The sequence below is a fragment of the Dendrobates tinctorius genome, unplaced genomic scaffold (assembly GCF_039654945.1).
Source record: "Dendrobates tinctorius isolate UK_male_01 unplaced genomic scaffold, ASM3965494v1 ptg000423l, whole genome shotgun sequence".
NCBI lineage: Eukaryota > Metazoa > Chordata > Amphibia > Anura > Dendrobatidae > Dendrobates > Dendrobates tinctorius.
In genome coordinates this window covers 1,086,801-1,106,846 of record NW_027362087.1, presented here as the reverse complement: position 1 = coordinate 1,106,846, position 20,046 = coordinate 1,086,801, and the positions used below count along the sequence as shown (strand labels likewise).

Below are 20,046 nucleotides of genomic sequence, written 5' to 3'. Positions count from 1 at the left end.
TGGAATAAAAGCTCGTCTCATGTAACTTGCAGGACACCGGACAAGAAAATTGTTACATCTGCAACAAAACTTGCAAAAAAGCAGCACAGTGCTGGGTCAGGTAAAAGGTCACAAAATGGTTTGATTTTAGAGTGGTTTATGTTATGAGCTCATTTTCTCCTTCACCTTTGATGTCCGATGAACTCCCTCTGCTGGTGAAAGGAGGTAGTGAAACTGATTCGGATGGGAAAAACCTGTCATCGGAACAGGTGGCATGTGATTGGACATCTGGAATCTCTGAGTGGATATAAGGCCGCCGACGCCCTGCAGAGTTGCTGGTGATCCTCTCTGCTCTGAGCTCTGGCCTCCAGTTTAGTCCTGTCTACTAAAGCTAAGTTTTTGCTCTGCTTTTCCATGAGATTTTGTCTGGTTTACTTAGTGTTTGTGTTCAGCCAGCCCTGGCTGGGACTGGCTGAACTCCATTTTTGTCTCTGATCAGTTGCTCTCTTTGCTCTGTTTTCAGAATATACCTGAGTGCTGATATAGTGATTTTGAAGTCTAGTGACTTCAGGGCATTTTCTATCAGACGTGTTGGACATTATTTTTGGCAGGGTTTTTGCATGATTGCAGACAGTTGCATTTTCTTTCCTGTCCTATCTAGTTAGTGAGGGCCCCAACATTTGCTCAGCCTGTCTTTCTGTCTGTTTGTGCTTTCCTCTGTTTTCACCGTCAATACATGTTGGGGGCTGTCTATTGCTTTGGGGTCTGCTCTGGGGCAGTTTAGATTTCTCCTTTCTTTCTTTAGGTTTATTTAGTTCTCCGGCCGTGACGAGGTGTCTAGGACCACCGTAGGAACACCCCCACGGCTACTGTTAGTTGTTGTGAATAGGATCAGGGGTCTGCAATCCGCTAGCTACCAACCTCTCCGGTTTTCTGGACTTAGCTTGTATTTTTGTTTTTTCCTCCTCCGGTGACTGATTCATAACAGAATCACCAGCCATACCGCAGATTCTAGGGTACTCAATAGCAGGAAAGAATTGTAAAAAAAAAAAAATTCTGACACTTTTTTTTATGTATATTTTTTCCTCTTTTTCTCTGGGGCCGTAGGAGGAATTTTCTTAATGGAGATTAAGCAATAGTCTGATCGTGTGGAGCAGCTGGCTGCTGAAGTGCGGGGAATTTCCTCCTATCTTGCTCATTCACATGCTGCTGAACCAAAGATTCCTACTCCTGATGTGTTTTTTGGGGATCGGTCTAAATTTTTGAATTTTAAGAATAATTGTAAATTATTTCTTGCCTTGAAGCTTAACTCATCGGGGAGCTCTGCGCAGCAGGTTAAAATTGTCATCTCCTTGCTGCGTGGCGATCCCCAGGATTGGGCGTTTTCTTTGACACCTGATGATCCTATTCTAACTAATGTGGACGCATTTTTTCAAGCCTTGGGGTTGTTGTATGACGAACCTAATGCTATTGATCAAGCTGAAAAAGCCCTGTTGGCATTGAGCCAGGGTCAGGATTCTGCAGAGTTGTACTGTCAAAAATTCCAAAAGTGGGCGGTCCTTACTACCTGGAATGATGGTGCCTTGGCAGCTCTCTTTTGGAAGGGTTTGTCAGAAACCGTAAAAAATACTATGGTGGGATTTCCTGTTCCCTCTGGTCTTGACGATTCTATGTCATTAGCCATTCAGGTTGATCGGCGTTTACGTGAACGTAAAAGTACACGAGAAATGTTGCCACCTGTTGAATAAATGTCTGAACCTATGCAATGTGATAGAGTTTTGTCTAGGGCGCAACGTCAGGAGTTCAGAAGGCGTAATAAGCTGTGTTTTTTCTGTGGAGATGCCTCTCATATGATTTCTGTCTGCCCTAAACGAGAGAAACGTTTTGCACACACATTTGCTGTGGGTGGTGTTCAACCTAAGTTTCTTCTGGCAATTACTCTGATCTGCTCCCTGTCCACATTTTCCGCTAAGGCTTTTGTGGATTCGGGAGCGATTCTGAACCTGATGGACTTGGATTTTGCAAAACGTTGTGGGTTTCCTATGACACCTCTGCGGACGCCTATCCCTTTGAGGGGGATTGAAGCTACTCCTTTGGCGAAGAATAAACCTCAGTTTTGGACCCAGGTGGTAATGCGGGTCGCCCCAGACCATCAAGAAAATTGCAGATTTTTGGTGCTGCATAATTTGCATGATACCATTGTTCTGGGATTTCCCTGGTTGCAAATCCATAATCCAGTTTTGGATTGGAAATCTGTGTCTGTGGTGAGTTGGGGTTGTCGGTGTGCTCTTGGTGACGCTCCTGTTTTCTCCACCTCTCCCCAGTCACATGATGTTCCTGACTATTTGGCTGATTTTTATGATGTATTTAGTGAGAGCAAGTCTGCGTCTTTGCCTCCTCCTCATCCCCTCCAAAACCAGGGGAAGAGTCTTGAGGAGATCATTTGCATATTCCCAGTGCCTTCTGGGATAAGTGAAGAGTCTCCGCGAGCTCAACGATCACTGGGTTTTGGCTGTTGCAGCTGAAAAGAGGAAATCGGAAAACCAGGGGAAGAGTCTTGAGGAGATCATTTGCATATTCCCAGTGCCTTCTGGGATAAGTGAAGAGTCTCCGCGAGCTCAACGATCACTGGGTTTTGGCTGTTGCAGCTGAAAAGAGGAAATCGGAAAACCAGGGGAAGAGTCTTGAGGAGATCATTTGCATATTCCCAGTGCCTTCTGGGATAAGTGAAGAGTCTCCGCGAGCTCAACGATCACTGGGTTTTGGCTGTTGCAGCTGAAAAGAGGAAATCGGAAAACCAGGGGAAGAGTCTTGAGGAGATCATTTGCATATTCCCAGTGCCTTCTGGGATAAGTGAAGAGTCTCCGCGAGCTCAACGATCACTGGGTTTTGGCTGTTGCAGCTGAAAAGAGGAAATCGGAAAAATTTTGGCTCATCTTTCATCGTTTCTAAGAAATCTCAAGATGGAAGAGGCCAGGAGCCATTTGGTGAGCTGCATTTCTTGCTACATGTTCACAGATTTACCAGTGGAAAAGCCAAACTTCACATGCCACAAATGCAAGCTTGTGTCCCTGTTGGAGGAAAAGTTGCAAAATCTCGAAGAGAGGTTAGCTATGTTGAAGATCATTAAGGAAGGTGAAGAGTTCTTGGACAGAGCAGAATTATCTCTTCATGTTACAGAAAGAGAAGAAATTCGAAGTGCACCTGAAGAAACAGAGGAATGGAGACATGTGACCCAGAGAAGCAGGAGGATCAGGAGGCAGTCAGCACCCATACTGCTCAAAAACCAGTACCAGGCTCTCACGCAGGAAAACGATGAAGAAATACATCAGGATAAGACTTTGCCAACAAACAGCAACCTTGTACGCCTTCAGAGTCCTCCTGGATGGAGAAAGAAAAATGTTGTGAAGAAGAAACGGAGAGTGGTGGTCATGGGGGATTCCCTGTTGAGAGGAACAGAGGCCGCTATCTGCAGACCGGATATAACTTCAAGAGAAATGTGCTGTCTACCAGGTGCAAAAATTAAAGATGTGTCTGACAGGATATCAGGACTATTCAGACCTACAGATGACTACCCATTCCTGCTACTACATGTGGGGACAAATGACACCGCAAGACACGACCTGGAAACCATCTGCAGAGACTTTGAAGACTTAGGCAAGGAAGTGAAAGAACTGGGAGCGCAGGTGGTCTTCTCTTCCATCCTCCCAGTGGATGGCCATGGAACAAGGAGGTGGAATAAGATTCTGCAGGTGAACAACTGGCTACGTCGATGGTGCCGTCAGCAACGATTTGGATTTCTGGATCACGGAGTGAACTACTTATACGATGGACTACTTGCTAGAGATGGGGTGCACCTTACGAAGACTGGAAAGCATGTATTTGGAAGTCGCCTTGCTACACTTGTAAGGAGAGCTTTAAACTAGAACAACATGGGAAGGGAAGCAAAAGACCAGAAAAAGCCATACTCCTGACAAATGCTATTGAGAACTCTGCTATTAGAAGTGGAAAGGAAGAACAAAGACGAAAGAATCTAATAAATAAAAATATTGGAGAAAGAGAAACCAATCACAAACTAAAATGTTTCTATACTAATGCACAAAGCATGGGCAACAAACAAGGAGAATTGGAACTACTAACACAGGAAAAGAAATATGATGTCATTGGAATCACTGAAACTTGGTGGGACAATACACATGATTGGAATACAAGACTAGAAGGATACAACTTATTTGCAAGAAACAGACTTGATAAACGAGGAGGGGGTGTTGCATTGTATGTTAGAAACGCGTATATCTGCACAGAGATTGAAGCTTCAGAGACTGGGAGTTCTGTGGAAACTGTTTGGGTAAGAATACAAGGACAGAACAATGGAAAGGACACCATTGTAGGCATTTACTACAGGCCGCCTGTGCAAGCTGAAGATATGGATGAACTCTTTATGCATCAAATGGCCAAGTTCTCCAAAAAATATGACATAGTTGTTATGGGAGATTTCAACTATCCAGACATTTGTTGGGAATCTCTCTCAGGCAAAACTAACAGGTCAAGGAAATTCTTATCCTCTCTTGCTGACAACTTTATCTTCCAAAAGGTAGGGGAGAAAACAAGGGGAACTGCTACCTTGGATCTAATCCTTATAAACAGGGAGGAAATGGTTGAGGAGGTAAAAGTGGCTGGAACCCTAGGAGGTAGCGACCATGCTATTTTAGAATTTTGGATAACTAGAGGCGGAAGACCTGTGAAGACTCAGACGTCAAGGTTAGATTTCAGAAAGGCAGATTTTAAGGGATTCAGAAAGATAATTGGAGGGATCCAATGGCTGGATATCCTTAAAGACAAAAATGTCCAGGAAGGATGGGAAATCTTGAAAAATGAAATTCTCAAAGCACAGTTGTTAACAATTCCGAAAAGAGGGAAGAATAGGAAGCATTTAAGGAAACCAGGATGGGTGAACACAGAACTTAAGCACATGCTAAAAAGGAAGAAAAAAATGTTTATAAAATGGAAAGAGGGAGGCATATCTAAAGAAGAATATAATGCTGTCTGCAGAACCTGCAGGGCACAAATCAGATTAGCTAAAGCTGAAAATGAATTGAGGCTTGCAAGAGATGTCAAAAGCAATAATAAAGGATTTTGGGGATATGTCAAAAGTAAAAGAAAAGTCAAAGATGCTATAGGATTTTTACAGGATGAAAATGATGAAATGGTAAGACAGGATGTTGAGAAGGCTGAACTTTTAAATTCCTATTTTGCATCTGTTTTCTCTCAGAAAGGAAATGTAACACCAACTGTTATTCACTGTCCTATTAAGGGAATAGAAGAATCCAGGATATCTATAAACAGAAAGATAGTGAGGAAACACTTAGCTAACCTAAATGAATTCAAGTCTCCAGGTCCAGATGAATTACACCCCAGAGTACTGAAGGAGATAGCAGAAGAAATTTTTGAACCCCTCTCCATAATCTTTGAAAATTCTTGGAGAACAGGAGAAGTGCCAGAAGACTGGAGAAGAGCAAATGTTGTTCCTATCTTCAAAAAGGGGAAGAAGGTGGACCCAGGCAACTATAGGCCGGTGAGTCTGACTTCTATACCAGGAAAGATCTTTGAACAAATTATTAAACAACATGTATGTCAATACCTGGATAAGAATGAAGTGATCAAACAGAGTCAGCATGGGTTTGTAACTAATAAGTCATGTCAGACTAACTTAATTTCCTTCTATGACGGTATCACTGATTGGGTGGATCAAGGAAATGCTGTAGATATAGTATATCTTGACTTCAGCAAAGCATTTGACAAAGTCTCTCATACAATCCTTATTGAAAAAATGACTAAGTATGGAATGGACAAGGCAACTGTTAGGTGGATTCATAACTGGCTTAGTGATCGGACCCAAAGAGTGGTCGTAAATGGCTGCACATCCAGTTGGAAGAATGTCTCAAGTGGGGTACCACAGGGCTCTGTCCTGGGCCCTGTATTGTTCAACATCTTTATCAACGATTTAGATGAAGGAATTGAGGGTAAACTGATTAAATTTGCTGATGACACAAAGCTAGGAGGGATAGCTAATACTAGAGAAGAGAGAGAGAGGATTCAAAAAGATTTAAATAAACTGGAGAAGTGGGCAGCAACTAACAGAATGGTTTTTAACAGGGAGAAATGCAAAGTACTACATCTGGGCAATAAAAATGAAAAAAGCAGATATAGAATGGGAGGAATAGGGCTAAGTGACAGCACATGTGAAAAAGACTTGGGTATACTAATAGATCACAGACTGAATATGAGTCAACAGTGTGATGCAGCAGCAAAAAAGGCAAATGCAATTCTAGGATGTATTAACAGAAGCATACAGTCTAGATCACGTGAAGTCATTATTTCCCTCTACTCCTCTTTGGTCAGACCTCATCTGGAATATTGTGTCCAGTTTTGGGCACCACATTTTAAAAAAGACATCAACAAACTGGAGCAAGTTCAGAAAAGAGCGACCAGAATGGTGACCGGTCTGCAAACCCTGTCTTATGAGGAAAGGTTGCAGGATTTGGGAATGTTTAGTTTGCAAAAGAGAAGACTGAGAGGAGACTTAATAGCTGTTTACAAATATCTAAAGGGCTGTCACATTGTAGAAGGATCAACTTTATTCTCATTTGCACAAGGAAAGACTAGAAGCAATGGGATGAAACTGAATGGGAGGAGACACAGATTAGATATTAGAAAAAACTTTTTGACAGTTAGAGTGATCAATGAGTGGAACAGGCTGCCACGAGAAGTGGTGAGTTCTCCTTCAATGGAAGTCTTCAAACAGAGGCTGGACAGACATCTGACTGGGATGATTTAGCGAATCCTGCTTTGAGCAGGGGGTTGGACCAGATGGCCCAGGAGGTCTCTTCCAACTCTACGATTCTATGATTCTATAGGAGTTATGACTGTGCAATTGAGCTGAGCCCTGGGTGTAAATTTCCCAATGGTCGACTTTTCAATTTATCTGTACCCGAGCACGAGGCTATGCGATCTTATATTAAGGAGTCGTTGGAGAAGGGTCATATTAGACCATCCTCTTCACCCTTGGGTGCTGGGTTTTTTTTCGTGGCCAAGAAAGATGGTTCATTAAGGCCTTGTATTGACTATCGCTCCCTCAACAAAATTACGGTTAAATATCAGTATCCGTTACCCCTGATTTCGGATCTATTCTCTAGAGTCAGAGGTGGTTGCTGGTTTACCAAGCTTGACCTCAGGGGGGCGTATAATCTTATTCGCATTAAGCATGGAGATGAATGGAAGACGGCGTTTAATACTCCAGAGGGACATTTTAAGTACCTGGTGATGCCTTTTGGGCTCACTAATGCCCCTTCTGTCTTCCAATCCTTCATGAATGATATTTTCCAGGACTTTGTGGATAAATTTTTGATTATCTATCTGGATGATATTTTGATCTTTTTCAGGGATTGGGACTCTCATGTGGAACATGTTCGGACTGTGTTCCGGATTTTGAGGGAGAATTCCCTGTATGTTAAGGGATCGAAATGCCTTTTTGGTGTACAGAGGATTTCATTTTTGGGATTTATTTTGTCTCCGTCAACTATTGAAATGGACCCGGCCAAGGTACAGGCCATTTATGATTGGGTTCAGCCCACTTCTTTGAAGGCCCTCCAGAAGTTTTTGGGTTTTGCTAATTTTTATCGTAAATTTATAGCTAATTTTTCTGGTATTGCCAAACCAATGACTGATTTGACTAAGAAGGGTGCTGATGTGCTGAATTGGTCTCCAGAGCCTGTTTCTTCCTTTCAGGAGCTGAAGCGGAGGTTCACTTCTGCTCCGGTTTTGCGGCAACCTGATGTCTCACTCCCGTTTCAGGTAGAGGTGGACGCTTCTGAGATTGGTGCAGGAGCTGTTTTGTCCCAATAAGATCCGGTAACATCTAAAATGAATCCCTGTGCTTTCTTTTCCCGAAAGTTCTCCCCATCCGAACGCAACTATGATGTGGGGAACTGTTAGCCATGAAATGGGCATTTGAGGAGTGTAGACATTGGTTGGAGGGAGCTAAACATCAAGTTGTGGTCCTTACTGACCACAAGAATTTGATTTACCTTGAGTCGGCCAAACGCTTGAATCCTAGACAGGCTAGGTGGGCCTTGTTTTTCACACGTTTTGATTTTGTGGTCTCTTTTCTTCCGGGCACTAAGAATGTCAAGGCAGACGCCCTCTCTAGGAGTTTCTTTGCTGATTCTCCTATTGTGACCAAGCCTGCTACCATCTTAGGTGAGGGGGTAGTTCTTTCTGACATCTCGCCCGATTTGAGACGTGCTCTGGAAGAGTTTCAGGAGGACAAACCTGAGCATTGTCCCATTGGAAAATTGTATGTTCCTGACCAGTGGAGGAAGAGAGTAATGTCTGAAGTTCATTGCTCCGTATTGGCTGGACATCCAGGTATTTTTGGTACTAGAGATTTGGTGAGTCGGTCTTTTTGATGGCCCACCTTGTCTCGTGATGTCAAGAATTTTGTGCAGTCCTGTGGGACTTGCTCCCTGTCTAAACCTTGTTCTCGCTCTAGTGGGTTGTTGATGCCTTTGCTGGTGCCCAGGAGGCCATGGACCCATATTTCAATGGATTTTATTTCTGATATGCCTGTCTCTCAGAGAATGAATGTTATTTGGGTGATTTGTGATAGATTCTCTAAGATGGTCCATCTTGTACCACTCCCTAAGTTGCCATCTTCCTCTGAGTTGGTGCCCTTGTTTTTGCAACAGGTGGTTCGCTTGCATGGGATTCCTGAGAATATTGTATCTGACAGAGGAGTTCAGTTTGTGTCTAGATTTTGGAGGACTTTCTGTTCCAAGCTGAGAATTCAGTTGTCCTTCTCTACGTTTCACCCTCAGACCAATGGGCAGACGGAGAGAACAAACCAGACTTTGGAATCTTATTTGAGATGTTTTATATCTGCTGATCAAGATGATTGGGTTTCATTTTTGCCCTTGGCCGAATTTTCTTTAAATAATAGAGCTAGTTCTGCCACTTTGATGTTACCTTTTTTTTGTAACTTTGGGTTTCATCCTCGATTCTCATCAGGGCAGGTGGAGTCTCCTGCCTGCCCAGGTGTTGACACTGTGGTGGAGAGAATGCACCAGATCTGGGACCAAGTGGTGGATAAGTTGTCTCTCTCCCAGGAAAAGGCCCAGAGGTTTTCCAACCGGCATAAGACCATTGGTCCCCGGTTTAAGGTGGGTGATATGGTTTGGTTGTCATCAAAGAATATCTCTATGAAGGTGGCTTCTCCAAAGTTTAAACCTAGATTTATTGGACCTTACAAGATTTTGGAGATTCTTAATCCGGTCTCTTTTCGATTGGCTCTTCCTGTTACATTCAAGATCCATAACGTGTTTCATAAGTCTCTGTTAAAGAGGTTTGTTGAGCCAGTAGTTCCTGTGGTGGCACCTCCTGACCCTGTATTGGTTGAAGGTAATGTGGAATATGAGGTTGAGAAGATACTGGATTCTCGTCTGGCTAGATGGAGACTCCAGTATTTGGTTAAGTGGAAGGGTTATGGCCAGGAGGATAATTCTTGGGTCTCTGCATCCGATATTCATGACGAAAGATTGGTTCGTGCTTTTCATCGGGCCCATTCTGATCGCCCTGGTGGCGTGGATGAGGGTTCGGTGACCCCTCCTCAAGGGGGAGGTACTCTTATGAGCTCATTTTCTCCTTCACCTTTGATGTCCGATGAACTCCCTCTGCTGGTGAAAGGAGGTAGTGAAATTGATTTGGATGGGAAAAACCTGTCATCTGAACAGGTGGAGTGTGATTGGACATCCGGAATCTCTGAGTGGATATAAGGCCACCGACGCCCTGCTGGGTTGCTGGTGATCCTCTCTGCTCTGAGCTCTGGCCTCCAGTTTAGTCCTGTCTACTAAAGCTAAGTTTTTGCTCTGCTTTTGTTCCATGAGATTTTGTCTGGTTTACTTAGTGTTTGTGTTCAGCCAGCCCTGGTTGGGACTGGCTGAACACCATTTTTGTCTCTGATCAGTTGATCTCTTTGCTCTGTTTTCAGAATATACCTGAGTGCTGATATAGTGATTTTGAAGTCTAGTGACTTCAGGGCCTTTTCTATCAGACGTGCTGGACATTATTTTTGGCAGGGTTTTTGTGTGATTGCAGACAGTTGCTTTTCTTTCCTGTCCTATCTAGTTAGTTGGGCCCCATCGTTTGCTCAGCCTGTCTGTCTGTGTGTTTTCCTCTGTTTTCATCGTCAATACATGTTGGAGGCTGTCTATTGCTTTGGGGTCTGCTCTGGGGCAGTTTAGATTTCCCCTTTCTTTAGGTTTATTTAGTTCTCCGGCTGTGAACGAGGTGTCTAGGACCACGGTAGGAACCCCCCCTGGCTACTGTTAGTTGTTGTGAATAGGATCAGGGGTCTGCAATCCGCTAGCTACCAATCTCTCCGGTTTTCTGGACTTAGCTTGTATTTTTGTTTTTTCCTCCTCCGGTGACTCATTCATAACAGGTTTACATTCCCCACCTAAATCAGGCCTTCTTCACACTACATTTTTTGAATCCGTTTATTTTTTTCATGTTATGTTTTTGTAACACAAACGTTTTAGAAACGTTTTGGAAAATGTCTTGCTAATATTGCGGGCAAAATTCTCTGACTCTATAATTCAATCAGTTGTGAGGTTTACAGATGGAAACAGTTGATTTAAAATGTCACAAAAGTGCAGAACTCTGCACAGTACTTTTGTGACATGTGGATTCATGATGGATGGGAATTCATGAACCACAAGGACAAAGTGGTGAAACATCCAAACACAAAATTCTGGGGACAAAACAGGGTACCCACATCCGGGGGCAAACAACCGGGGTGAACTGCTGGGGGCGAAACATCCGGGGCTGAACTGCTGGGGGCGAAAAATCCAGGGGCGAAACATCCGGGGGCGAACTGCTGGGGGCGAAACATCCAGGGGCGAACTGCTGGGGGCGAAACATCCAGGGGCGAACTGCTGGAGACGAAAAATCAGGGGGGGAATTGCTTGGGGAGAAAAATCCGGGGGCGAACTGCTGGGGGCGAAACATCCAGGGGGCAAAACTTCCTAAAACCGATCTAAAAATGGCAGTGTGGAGAAGGCACCCTTCAAATATCAGGGACCTGGAGCAGTTTGCCAAAGAAGAATGGTCTAAAATTCCAGCAGAGCATTGTAAGAAACTCATTGATGGTTACCGGAAGCGGTTGGTCGCAGTTATTTTGGCTAAAGGTTGTGCAACGAAGTATTAGGCTGAGGGTGCCAATACTTTTGTCTGGCCCATTTTTGGAGTTTTGTGTGAAATGATCAATGTTTGCTTTTTGCTTCATTCTCTTTTGTGTTTTTTCATTTAAGACAAATTAAATGAAGATAATAATACCAAAGAATTTGTGTTTGCAATCATTTTCAGGAAGAAACTGAGTATTATCTGACAGAATTGCAGGGGTGTCAATACTTTTGGCCACAACTGTATGGTTGTAACCACCCCCATGGATGGGGGTACATGTGTGGTTAGCCAATTCCCATCCAGCTCTCTAACCCCATAAGCCCCCCTTATAAGTCATACACAACAAACATAAGCATATCATTTGGGCTTACAGAGCAGAGAGCCTCTGTGACACATACCGGCCATTTACAATAATGCCAGTCCCTAATTCACCATCATAATTTTGCCTCCAAGCGCATGTTGAAGAGCATACACCGCGCCCCCCAGCTGTAACAGGGGTTACTGCATCACAATACATATATACTGTATATATATATATCTTTATATTTCACAGATAGCAGAATAGCCGATAATTCATTTGTCGGCTTCTGTAAAATCATTGCAGAACCCGATAGGAGACATTGCAGAAAGACGATGATCCCAAATACACAGCTGAGGAAACTCAATTGGAGTCAGAGACCGAAAATAAATCTGCTAGAATGGCCATGCCGAACACCGAACCACTATCCGAGAAAATGTACGGAAGGAACTAAAGCTCAGAGATCGGAGGAGCCACTGAAACTTGAGGATGTGAGGAAGAATGGCCCAACATCACAGCTGAGCAATGCCTGCGACTAGTTTCTCCATACTGGAGGCGTCTTGAAGCTTCATCACCAACAAAGGCTTTAGTAAGAAGTGTTAATTACATGTCACTAACGTGCTCGATGCACATAATTTATGGACATCTATGGGGATTTCTTTCCTGTGTGGATTGGGTGGGATGTCACCGACATCTGAGGAGAATTTCATGTCAATGACAGCTTTACCAACAGACTTACTTAGAAAATTATAGACGTGTTCACTAATTATTTCACCTGCTGTATATACAGGACACAGACTGACAATGTGCAGGCAGCAATGTACAGATATACAAAGCATCACTATATACAACCCTACTACAGCCATTACTGACTCAACAGAGCACACAACGGACTGACGTCTCGGGGGTCCCTGCAGTCTCTGCTTCTCTGAACTGATGTCTTGGGGGTCCCTGCAGTCTCTGCTGCTCTGGACTGACGTCTCGGGGGTCCCTACAGTCTCTGCTGCTCTGGACTGATGTCTCGGAGGTCCCTGCAGTCTCTGCTGCTCCAGACTGACTGACGTCTCGGGGGTCCCTGCAGTCCCTGCTTCTCTGAACTGATGTCTTGGGGGTCCCTGCAGTCTCTGCTGCTCCGGACTGACTGACGTCTCGGGGGTCCCTGCAGTCCCTGCTTCTCTGAACTGATGTCTCGGGGGTCCCTGCAGTCTCTGCTGCTCCGGACTGACGTCTCGGAGGTCCCTGCAGTCTCTGCTTCTCTGAACTGATGTCTTGGGGGTCCCTGCAGTCTCTGCTGCTCTGGACTGACGTCTCGGGGGTCCCTGCAGTCTCTGCTTCTCTGAACTGATGTCTTGGGGGTCCCTGCAGTCTCTGCTGCTCCTGACTGACGTCTCGGGGGTCCCTGCAGTCTCTGCTTCTCTGAACTGATGTCTTGGGGGTCCCTGCAGTCTCTGCTGCTCCGGACTGACTGACGTCTCGGGGGTCCCAGCAGTCTCTGCTGCTCCTGGCTGACGTCTCTGGGGTCCATGCAGTCTGTGCTGCTCCTGGCTGACGTCTCTGGGGTCCCTGCAGTCTCTGCTGCACCTGACTGACGTCTCTGGGGTCCCTGCAGTCTCTGGGGTTCTGCTGCACCTGGCTGACGTCTCTGGGGTCCCTGCAGTCTCTGGGGTTCTGCTGCTCCTGACTGACGTCTCTGGGGTCCCTGCAGTCTCTGCTGCTCCTGGCTGACGTCTCTGGGGTCCCTGCAGTCTCTGCTGCTCCTGGCTGACGTCTCTGGGGTCCCTGCAGTCTCTGCTGCTCCTGGCTGACGTCTCTGGGGTCCCTGCAGTCTCTGCTGCTCCTGGCTGACGTCTCTGGGGTCCCTGCAGTCTCTGCTGCTCCTGGCTGACGTCTCTGGGGTCCCTGCAGTCTCTGCTGCTCCTGGCTGACGTCTCTGGGGTCCCTGCAGTCTCTGGTGCTCCTGACTGACGTCTCTGGTGTCCCTGCAGTCTCTGCTGCTCCTGGTTGACGTCTCTGGGGACCCTGCAGTCTCTGCTGCTCCTGGCTGAAGTCTCTGGGGACCCTGCAGTCTCTGCTGCTCCTGGCTGAAGTCTCTGGGGACCCTGCAGTCTCTGCTGCTCCTGGCTGAAGTCTCTGGGGACCCTGCAGTCTCTGCTGCTCCTGGCTGAAGTCTCTGGGGACCCTGCAGTCTCTGCTGCTCCTGGCTGACATCTCTGGGGTCCCTGCAGTCTCTGCTGCTCCTGGCTGACATCTCTGGGGTCTCTGCAGTCTCTGCTGCTCCGGACTGACGTCTCTGGGGTCCCTGCAGTCTCTGCTGCTCCTGGCTGACGTCTCTGGGGTCCCTGCAGTCTCTGCTGCTCCTGGCTGACGTCTCTGGGGTCCCTGCAGTCTCTGCTGCTCATGACTGACGTCTCTGGGGTCCCTGCAGTCTCTGCTGCTCATGACTGACGTCTCTGGGGTCCCTGCAGTCTCTGCTGCTCATGACTGACGTCTCTGGGGTCCCTGCAGTCTCTGCTGCTCCTGACTGACGTCTCTGGGGACCCTGCAGTCTCTGCTCCTCCTGACTGACGTCTCTGGTGTCTCTGCTGCTCCTGACTGACGTCTCTGGGGTCCCTGCGGTCTCTGCTGCTCCTGGCTGACGTCTCTGGGGTCTCTGCGGTCTCTGCTGCTCCGGACTCTGACGTCTCTGGGGTCTCTGGGGTCTCTGCTGCTCCGGCCTCTGACGTCTCTGGGGTCTCTGCTGCTCCGGACTCTGACGTCTCTGGGGTCTCTGGGGTCTCTGCTGCTCCGGCCTCTGACGTCTCTGGGGTCTCTGCCGCTCCGGACTCTGACGTCTCTGGGGTCTCTGCAGTCTCTGCCGCTCCGGACTCTGACGTCTCTGGGGTCTCTGCAGTCTCTGCCGCTCCGGACTCTGACGTCTCTGGGGTCTCTGCAGTCTCTGCCGCTCCGGACTCTGACGTCTCTGGGGTCTCTGCAGTCTCTGCCGCTCCGGACTCTGACGTCTCTGGGGTCTCTGCAGTCTCTGCCGCTCCGGACTCTGACGTCTCTGGGGTCTCTGCAGTCTCTGCCGCTCCGGACTCTGACGTCTCTGGGGTCTCTGCAGTCTCTGCCGCTCCGGACTCTGACGTCTCTGGGGTCTCTGCAGTCTCTGCCGCTCCGGACTCTGACGTCTCTGGGGTCTCTGCAGTCTCTGCTGCTCCGGACTCTGACGTCTCTGGGGTCTCTGCAGTCTCTGCTGCTCCGGACTCTGACGTCTCTGGGGTCTCTGCAGTCTCTGCTGCTCCGGACTCTGACGTCTCTGGGGTCTCTGCAGTCTCTGCTGCTCCGGACTCTGACGTCTCTGGGGTCTCTGCAGTCTCTGCTGCTCCGGACTCTGACGTCTCTGGGGTCTCTGCAGTCTCTGCTGCTCCGGACTCTGACGTCTCTGGGGTCTCTGCAGTCTCTGCTGCTCCGGACTCTGACATCTCTGGGGTCTCTGCAGTCTCTGCTGCTCCGGACTCTGACGTCTCTGGGGTCCCTGCATTCTCTGCTCCTCCTGGCTGACGTCTCTGGGGACCCTGCTGTCTCTGCTCCTCCTGACTGACGTCTCTGGGGTCCCTGCAGTCTCTGCTCCTCCTGGCTGACGTCTCTGGGGACCCTGCTGTCTCTGCTCCTCCTGACTGACGTCTCTGGTGTCTCTGCTGCTCCTGACTGACGTCTCTGGGGTCCCTGCAGTCTCTGCTGCTCCTGACTGATGTCTCTGGGGTCCCTGCAGTCTCTGCTGCTCCTGACTGACGTCTCTGGGGTCCCTGCAGTCACTGCTGCTCCTGACTGACGTCTCTGGGGTCTCTGCTGCTCCGGACACTGACGTCTCTGGGGTCCCTGCAGTCTCTGCTGCTCCTGACGTCTCTGGTGTCTCTGCTGCTCCTGGCTGACGTCTCTGGGGTCTCTGTAGTCTCTGCTTCTCCGGACTCTGACGTCTCTGGGGTCCCTGCAGTCTCTGCTGCTCCTGACTGACGTCACACATGCACCAACATCTTTCCCTTCAAACAATCAGCCACGTTAAGAAGGAACAGAACTACAAGTCCCGGAGTCACCCCGCGATCCTGAGACACGTGATACTCACCGGTGTCCGCACCTCGAAACAGCCCCGACAGCAGCAAAAACGGGAGAATGTGTGCCGGAGAAGAAACGTTCCGCTCTTCTTCTAGTCACTGGTGACCTCTAGCGGTGACTTCTGGGTATGACAACACAAGAGCCAAACTGCAGCACGAGGTGTTTCTGAGAAGTCTGTGTATATAACGCTGGCAGAGCTGGCGTCAGCACCCGGACCCTCGCTGCTGCTCCTGACTGACGTCTCTGGGGACCCTGCAGTCTCTGCTGCTCCGGACTGACGTCTCTGGGGACCCTGCAGTCTCTGCTGCTCCTGACTGATGTCTCTGGGGACCCTGCAGTCTCTGCTGCTCCTGACTGACGTCTCTGGGACCCTGCAGTCTCTGCTGCTCCTGACTGACGTCTCTGGGTCCCTGCAGTCTCTGCTGCTCCTGACTGACGTCTCTGGGGACCCTGCCCTCTCTTCTGCTCCTGACTGACGTGTCTGGGGTCCCGGCAGTCTCTGCTGCTCCTGACTGACGTCTCTGGGGTCCCTGCAGTCTCTGCTGCTCCTGACTGACGTCTCTGGGGTCCCTGCAGTCTCTGCTGCTCCCGACTAACGTCTCTGGGTCCCTGCAGTCTCTGCTGCTCCTGACTGACGTCTCTGGGTCCCTGCAGTCTCTGCTGCTCCGGACTGACGTCTCTGGGGACCCTGCAGTCTCTGCTGCTCCGGACTGACGTCTCTGGGGACCCTGCAGTCTCTGCTGCTCCTGACTGACGTCTCTGGGACCCTGCAGTCTCTGCTGCTCCTGACTGACGTCTCTGGGTCCCTGCAGTCTCTGCTGCTCCTGACTGACGTCTCTGGGGACCCTGCCCTCTCTTCTGCTCCTGACTGACGTGTCTGGGGTCCCGGCAGTCTCTGCTGCTCCTGACTGACGTCTCTGGGGTCCCTGCAGTCTCTGCTGCTCCTGACTGACGTCTCTGGGGTCCCTGCAGTCTCTGCTGCTCCCGACTAACGTCTCTGGGTCCCTGCAGTCTCTGCTGCTCCTGACTGACGTCTCTGGGTCCCTGCAGTCTCTGCTGCTCCTGACTGACGTCTCTGGGTCCCTGCAGTCTCTGCTGCTCCCGACTAACGTCTCTGGGTCCCTGCAGTCTCTGCTGCTCCTGACTGACGTCTCTGGGTCCCTGCAGTCTCTGCTGCTCCGGACTGACGTCTCTGGGGTCCCTGCAGTCTCTGCTCCTCCTGACTGACGTCTCTGGGGACCCTGCAGTCTCTGCTGCTCCTGACTGACGTCTCTGGGGTCTCTGCTGCTCCTGGCTGACGTCTCTGGGGTCTCTGCTGCTCCTGGCTGACGTCTCTGGGGTCTCTGCTGCTCCTGGCTGACGTCTCTGGGGTCTCTGCTGCTCCTGGCTGACGTCTCTGGGGTCTCTGCTGCTCCTGGCTGACGTCTCTGGGGTCTCTGCTGCTCCTGGCTGACGTCTCTGGGGTCTCTGCTGCTCCTGGCTGACGTCTCTGGGGTCTCTGCTGCTCCTGGCTGACGTCTCTGGGGTCTCTGCTGCTCCTGGCTGACGTCTCTGGGGTCTCTGCTGCTCCTGGCTGACGTCTCTGGGGTCTCTGCTGCTCCTGGCTGACGTCTCTGGGGTCCCTGCAGTCTCTGATGCTCAGGACTGACGTCTCTGGGGTCCCTGCAGTCTCTGCTGCTCAGGACTGACGTCTCTGGGGTCCCTGCAGTCTCTGCTGCTCCTGACTGACGTCTCTGGGGTCCCTGCAGTCTCTGCTACTCCTGACTGACATCTCTGGGGTCCCTGCAGTCTCTGCTGATCCTGACTGACGTCTCTGGGGTCCCTGCAGTCTCTGCTGCTCCTGACTGACGTCTCTGGGGACCCTGCAGTCTCTGCTGCTCCTGACTGACGTCTCTGGGGACCCTGCAGTCTCTGCTGCTCAGGACTAACGTCTCTGGGGTCCCTGCAGTCTCTGCTGCTCCTGACTGACGTCTCTGGGGTCCCTGCAGTCTCTGCTACTCCTGACTGACGTCTCTGGGGTCCCTGCAGTCTCTGCTGATCCTGACTGACGTCTCTGGGGTCCCTGCAGTCTCTGCTGCTCCTGACTGATGTCTCTGGGGACCCTGCAGTCTCTGGTGCTCCTGACTGACGTATCTGGGGACCCTGCAGTCTCTGCTGCTCCTGGCTGAAGTCTCTGGGGTCCCTGCAGTCTCTGGTGCTCCTGACTGACGTCTCTGGGGTCCCTACAGTCTCTGCTGCTCCTGACTGACGTCTCTGGGGTCCCTGCAGTCTCTGCTGCTCCTGACTGACGTTTCTGGGTTCCCTGCAGTCTCTGCTGCTCCGGACTGACGTCTCTGGGGACCCTGCAGTCTCTGCTGCTCAGGACTGACGTTTCTGGGGTCCCTGCAGTCTCTGCTGCTCCGGACTGACGTCTCTGGGGTCCCTGCAGTCTCTGATGCTCCTGACTGACGTCTCTGGGGTCCCTGCAGTCTCTGATGCTCCGGACTGACGTCTCTGGTGATAGGAACTGAAGGAGTTAAATTGAGTTCTGTCTATGTTGCATTCTCTTGTTTAAAACCTTATCTGTTCTTCGAGGAGATGTCTCAGACATCTCCCTTGTGAACCAAGGTCAAATACCTCTGCTTTTTCGCCTAAGTGACTTTCTTTGTCTAAAACAAGTTGTAAAATCATTTGTACTGCGCATGTCTGTAAATGTCTAAATTCTTTACTATAAAAGACGGAAGCCTAACTGATAAGCCAGAGGCGTCTTGGAGGCATCCTGAGTTGTATTATACAGCTGGTGTCTGTGTAGTTCTTCTCCACGGAGCTGATTTAATTAGAGACATATGATGCTTCACACCCAAGAACATCGGTCCTTCAGATGAAAGAGTAATCTGAGGGATCCCGACAGTTTCCTGGCGCCCGAACAGGGACCTGATATAGGCACCTCTCCAAGACTACCCGATCTACAGACCACTCCAGTTACTGATGAAATTGTGAACAGCAGACCTAAACACCTGGCCAGGTAAGAGATCAATTTTTCTCTTCTCTGCTCTTCATAATCTATCATTATAACTAAGGTCCGTATAAAGGGGAATCTAGTAGAGGAGGGGGCCGTAAAATCAGGTCCATATAAGAACTCTGAGGAAATCGGGTGTGACACGCATATGTAATTTCTGCTCGAATGAGAGGTTACTGTAGGTTCTGTGTGTGCACAGCTATTTTTAGAAAAAGAGCTGATGCAAATCAAAATGGGAGAGGTCTGACATTACGGAATATAAGGCTGGGTGAACAGTTCATACTGCGCAGCCCGGACGGACAAGTTTTTCACAATAGACGGTTCCGCACTAGGAATAGAGGAGGTTGTTGAATGGCTACTTTGATTTGAAAGGTTGTGGAAAGTAGACAAATAAGCTGCACAGTAGGTATTCGTTCAAAGAGTGGTGATATTGCCTAACTGGGCCATGTGACAGCGTCCTTTCGGGGAGGTCACCGCCTAAGCTTAAATCAACACCCTTTACGAATAAACCTTGTGACAGATAAGAGTGTGACCGAATGAGCACAGGACCGTGAAATGAGCCTGTGACAGGATATGACTGAAGAACCCCAGTAGATGGACACTTTATTTACAATCCTGTGTGTTGTGGGAGTATTTCTGTTCGGATGCTACATAGCATATAAGTACACGAAACACGTAGTACACCGAGGAACAGACACTCCATTTAGCCTGTTAGCACCTTAGGAAGAAGGTAACGAGGTATAGTAGAGCCTAGTCTTGAGCTTACCCAATACACCACCTAAGGCAGGGGACTAACAGGAAGACAACAAGAGAAACAGGATAAGAATAAAAGATAAAATGGGGAACAGTCAGGGAAAGACACCTGAAGAAGGAAATCGGTTATGTGATATAATTGAGGATAGATATGGAAGTAGTGCAGCAAAGAACCTGGAAAAAGTATTAATCAAATCCAAAGTGCAAGATAGGCAGGCTGTGTGAATCCTTGTATATATGTCTATGAGAACCTCTGAATAAGATGAAAGATGAGTAATTGAGTAAAAAAAAAAAAATCAGTGAATGAGCACGTATGAATGAATCATCACACATCATTTTTGTGTCAAGAGATTTGTGACCTTTCTAGTTGTGGTGGAATCCCGGACAGATGCGTTATAGATATTTCAAATCTACATCTGAGACTGAATGAATTGAGTAATGATATAGTTCGTGTTATATGTGGCATTACATTGTAAAGTTTCCTGAATGCATTTGGCCAGAAAAAGGGCAAGGCATGGTTAATCTCATTATACAGTTATCTGCCCTTACAGTGAAATCCCGTGATTTTGAGTTTCTTTGTAGAAATTGATTTTGATAAGTCTAAAGAACTACAGAATTCTGTGAAGGACGACGCTGCATTCTGATGGGAGGGGTGAAGGATACCGCTGCGTAGTTTTTCTTCTCCCTT

The 20,046-nt window shown here is 48.5% G+C and overlaps 2 protein-coding genes across 6 annotated transcripts in view; both read right to left on the bottom strand.

Moving 5' to 3' along the window:
• Positions 1–15,749, bottom strand: part of LCMT2 (leucine carboxyl methyltransferase 2) — a 174,375-nt gene extending 158,626 nt beyond the window's left edge. For 2 of the 5 annotated variants that reach the window (XM_073564044.1, XM_073564045.1), the window contains exon 1: positions 15,618–15,740. The gene's annotated coding sequence lies outside the window, so the exon portion shown is untranslated. Of the gene's footprint in view, positions 1–15,617 lie in introns of all 5 variants that reach the window. The other 3 variants (XR_012227519.1, XM_073564047.1, XM_073564046.1) reach the window with 3 other exon arrangements.
• On the bottom strand, positions 13,417–15,611 carry LOC141076758 (uncharacterized). The gene has a single exon (XM_073564050.1). It carries the CDS (start codon positions 15,516–15,518, stop codon positions 13,911–13,913), a length of 1,608 nt encoding a protein of 535 aa, XP_073420151.1. The 5' UTR covers positions 15,519–15,611; the 3' UTR covers positions 13,417–13,910.
• Positions 15,750–20,046: the final 4,297 nt, after the last annotated feature.